Source organism: Medicago sativa, chromosome 5 (genome assembly GCF_051527215.1).
Source record: "Medicago sativa cultivar Bolivia chromosome 5, Bolivia_mono, whole genome shotgun sequence".
Classification (NCBI taxonomy): Eukaryota; Viridiplantae; Streptophyta; class Magnoliopsida; order Fabales; family Fabaceae; genus Medicago; species Medicago sativa.
The window spans coordinates 25,869,569-25,873,016 of NC_140753.1; the positions used below are offsets into that span (position 1 = coordinate 25,869,569).

Genomic DNA, 3,448 nt, shown 5'->3' on the forward strand with positions numbered 1-3,448 from the left:
GGGATATAGATTTTTGGATTTCGATCGGGCGATGAGTATATAAAGTTTGACCAAATATTTTCGCAATCATGATTTAAACTCGATTACATCGAACGATTCTTTTTAATTAAAGTTCATTAATTATTTTATTCAAATCACCTATTCAAATTTATGCTTAATGAACTTTTAATCAAAAAGGGGTACAAATTCATACACATTCCACTTTTAATCAAAATTAATTATACAAAATCATTTCATATATTAAAAAAAACATATATATGTTCATACATAATAATATTTGTGGCAAATTGCTTTTTAAAAATTAAAGTTTCAAACTTTGGCCAAGGCAAAGAGAAGTATTAATATTTTTCCTTGTTAATAACAATGTAACCCTTTTGATTTTATTCTTTAGTAGAAGGTTTACAATAGAACTAGTGATGACCATTTTTATTTCTTCTAGTAGAGTTACATCTGCAGTGGAAATTTAAATTCAATAAGGCCAGAAACAAAAGGTTTGATCTTCAACAGGGAACCCAAAATTACAAGAATTTTCATGTGGGTCATCATAGCAAACATCTTCAACTTTTGGTAAGCAAGGAAGAGTCAAAAGATTATGACTCAAGTTATCATTATCCTCTTCATCTTGTGAGAAATCTGAATGATCAGGTTCAAAAGCATGTGAAGAATCTGTAGGCTCTATGAAAGAAGAAAGATTGTTTCCATCATTGCAATGTGGGCTATCAGAATCAAGCACATCACTTTTAGCTGAGTTGGCATCTTCTTGCTTACATTTTAGTACCATATTTGGGAGTGACACTTTGGACCCATTTTCTGAATGTGTAATTGAGATTATATCCATTGGATCTTTGTTGTTATGAGGTGAATTGATTGCTTCTGGTGATGATTTGTCTTCTGAATTCTCTTTCTCTTTATCTCTTGGGATCAATTTGTTCTTGAGAGAATTCACCTATTGTAACAAAATAAAAAATAAAATTAACCCCATATTCAATCATTAACTCATTAGTGGGAGAAATATCAAACTTTATTAAAGTAAAGAGGTCATAGCAGCATAAAGTAGAAAAGCTGAATTAGTATGTTTTTATGTGTATGTGTGTTTTGATAGGTGACCGGTGTCCGGACTCTCGGAATGCACGCTGTTAGTAAATCGATGATCGTTGGATTGAGATCTGACAATTCAAATTTAAAGTTTGATACTTTAGATTTAAGATGAAAATTTACATTAAAATTTAGATTGTCTGATCTCGATCCAACATTTATTGATGTGTTGACTGTGTGAATGCGTGCGATCAATGACAACATAGTGTCCAATTTCGTTTGTGTGCGTCAACTTTTTACTTTTTTTACCTCTTCTTTTAACTTGTCATTCTCTTGAAGAAGATTATCATAATCATCTTTGAGACTATCAAAGCTAGCTTTCAATGTGCCATAATCTTTTTCAAGCTGTTTAGTTTTGAACCTTGCCCTTCTGTTTTGGAACCATATAGCAACTTGCCTTGGTTGCAAACCAAGCTCTTTTGCAAGTTGAACTTTCCTATCAGGTTCAAGCTTGTTTTCTACCTCAAAACTCTTTTCAAGAAATTGAACTTGTTCACTTGAAAGCCTCCTTTTCTTTCCTTGTTGATGGTAGCATGCTTCATAATCTTCATCACCGCAATTCTCTTCTTTCTCAAGTTGTTGAAAGAAGGGTCTATCTGTTACCACTCTGTTGCTTCCACCACCATTCTCAAAATTAACCACTGAATTTGAACCTGAATCCATGTCATCAAACACAAACCATGTTATAATTCAACTATATGCATAGAAAAATAATGAAAAAGACTAATTTTATATGGTTTCTTCAAAAATAAAAAAGACTATTTTTTTATGGTTTCTTCACAATGAAAAAAGAAACCCACTTTCATGATCTTAAGAAACATATGTGTGTGTTATGCTCTATGATATTCATAAAACTTAAAATTGTGAAATTTTAAGACCAACTGAAAGTTTGTATTGACGGTAAGTTAGACAAAATCACTGATTCTGTGTATCAGTGATTCATACTAACTCACCATCAATTCAAATATACACATGATGGTGAAGAAACAACTACAAAAACTGATGACAATTATGTAACAAAAGAAGTGAGAAGAATTGAGGAGGTGAAGATCACCTTGAAAAGAAGCAGAGGTGTGAACCCAAAGAGATTCAAGGGCTTCAGAAGTACAAGGGAGTCTTTCATTTTGAAGCAAAAGTGACATATTAGAACCACCAAAAAGCTTGCCACCTGCCATAAGAACAGCCTTATAGGGAAAGAACTTTTGGGTAGGTTGGTAAGTGTGGAGCCTTACAAGAGAGTTTTAGATTAATGGGTCACAATCATACATACCCCATAAGAAGTAAAAAAAAAGGTGTTGATTTTCAAAGGGTTGGATTTGATCTAGAATTTATGACGAAAGAAGCAGGTGTTGAGGATTACTATAATGTGGGAATTGTGGGAGTGAGGAGAGATCATACCCATTACTGGGAGAAATATTTAAGGGGGGTGTCAGAAGTAATAAATTGGTGGTCAGAGAAGGTTGAGTGTATGCTTGTGAGTTTTCAAAGAGGGGCAGAAGGTCAGAGAGAAGAGGGTAGAGAGGGGGTTGGGGAGAGTTGAGAGTTGGAAATATTTTGTTTTGTGAAAGAGAGAGAATTAAAGAGAGATTCTTTCTTATGTGTGGTGGGGAACTTTGATGTGGTTATATGGGCCTTGGTCTGATCTTGGGATAGGGAAGCCTTGATAAATGGGTTGCATTTGACTATATTGCCCCCGCTCTCATCTCGATTGTGTTATTTGAACATCAAAATGTTTACGCCATATGTGGCATTTATCTGTTTAACTTTTACTTCTCATCTTTTGTAATTTATATCCGTGTATAAAAAACTACGCACGAAAATTAAAGGCTTAATTGCATGTTTGATCCCTTATGTTTATTTTAGTTTTCAAATTGGTCCCTTATGTTTTAAAAGTTTCAATCAATTTTAATCATATTTAGACTCTTTCAAACTTTAAAATAAATCAAATCGCATTTTATTCTTCTATGCCATTTCAGCCTCTTATCCTCTAAAAAAAAGACATTTTCAAAATCAAGCGAATAACATTTTTTATTCTTCTACGCCTTTCGGCCTCTTATTCTCTCAAAAACTTTTTTTCAAACTTTAAAATCAACCAAAACAAATCACTCGGCTTTTTACCCCGAACTACATGATTTTGATCTCATTCGGGTATGTAGGCAAAAGACTTTGTCTTTCCAAATCAACAAAATAACAAACATTTTATTTCTTTATTTCATTCACATTTAGACTTCTTAGGCCTTTTTACAAACAAGTAATAATTTAGCACAAGATACATAAAAACAAGAGGTTCCTATAGGATACTATAGAGGTTTAGGGTGCTAATACCTTCCCTTAACGTAACCAACCCCCGAAC

At 33.2% G+C, this 3,448-nt stretch overlaps 1 protein-coding gene across 1 annotated transcript; it reads right to left on the reverse strand.

Annotated features, from left to right (window-relative positions):
- Nucleotides 1–344: 344 nt before the first annotated feature.
- Nucleotides 345–2,691, reverse strand: LOC146921348 (uncharacterized). Its single transcript, XM_085714764.1, has 3 exons — nt 2,150–2,691; nt 1,345–1,748; nt 345–946 (listed from the first exon to the last, which is right to left on the reverse strand). Exons 1-3 carry the CDS (start codon nt 2,268–2,270, stop codon nt 470–472), a joined length of 1,002 nt encoding a protein of 333 aa, XP_085570890.1. The 5' UTR covers nt 2,271–2,691; the 3' UTR covers nt 345–469.
- Between the last annotated feature and the right edge of the window lie 757 nt (nt 2,692–3,448).

What these genes read in the sequence shown, in the direction of transcription:
- LOC146921348 (XM_085714764.1), bottom strand. Translation starts at nt 2,270, where the DNA reads ATGGCAGGTGGCAAGCTTTTTGGTGGTTCTAATATGTCACTTTTGCTT. An exon ending in CACCTCTGCTTCTTTTCAAG is followed by an intron (nt 1,749 to 2,149) that starts GTGATCTTCACC and finishes ACATGGATTCAG; the next exon opens with GTTCAAATTCAGTGGTTAAT. An exon ending in ATGACAAGTTAAAAGAAGAG is followed by an intron (nt 947 to 1,344) that starts GTAAAAAAAGTA and finishes TTGTTACAATAG; the next exon opens with GTGAATTCTCTCAAGAACAA.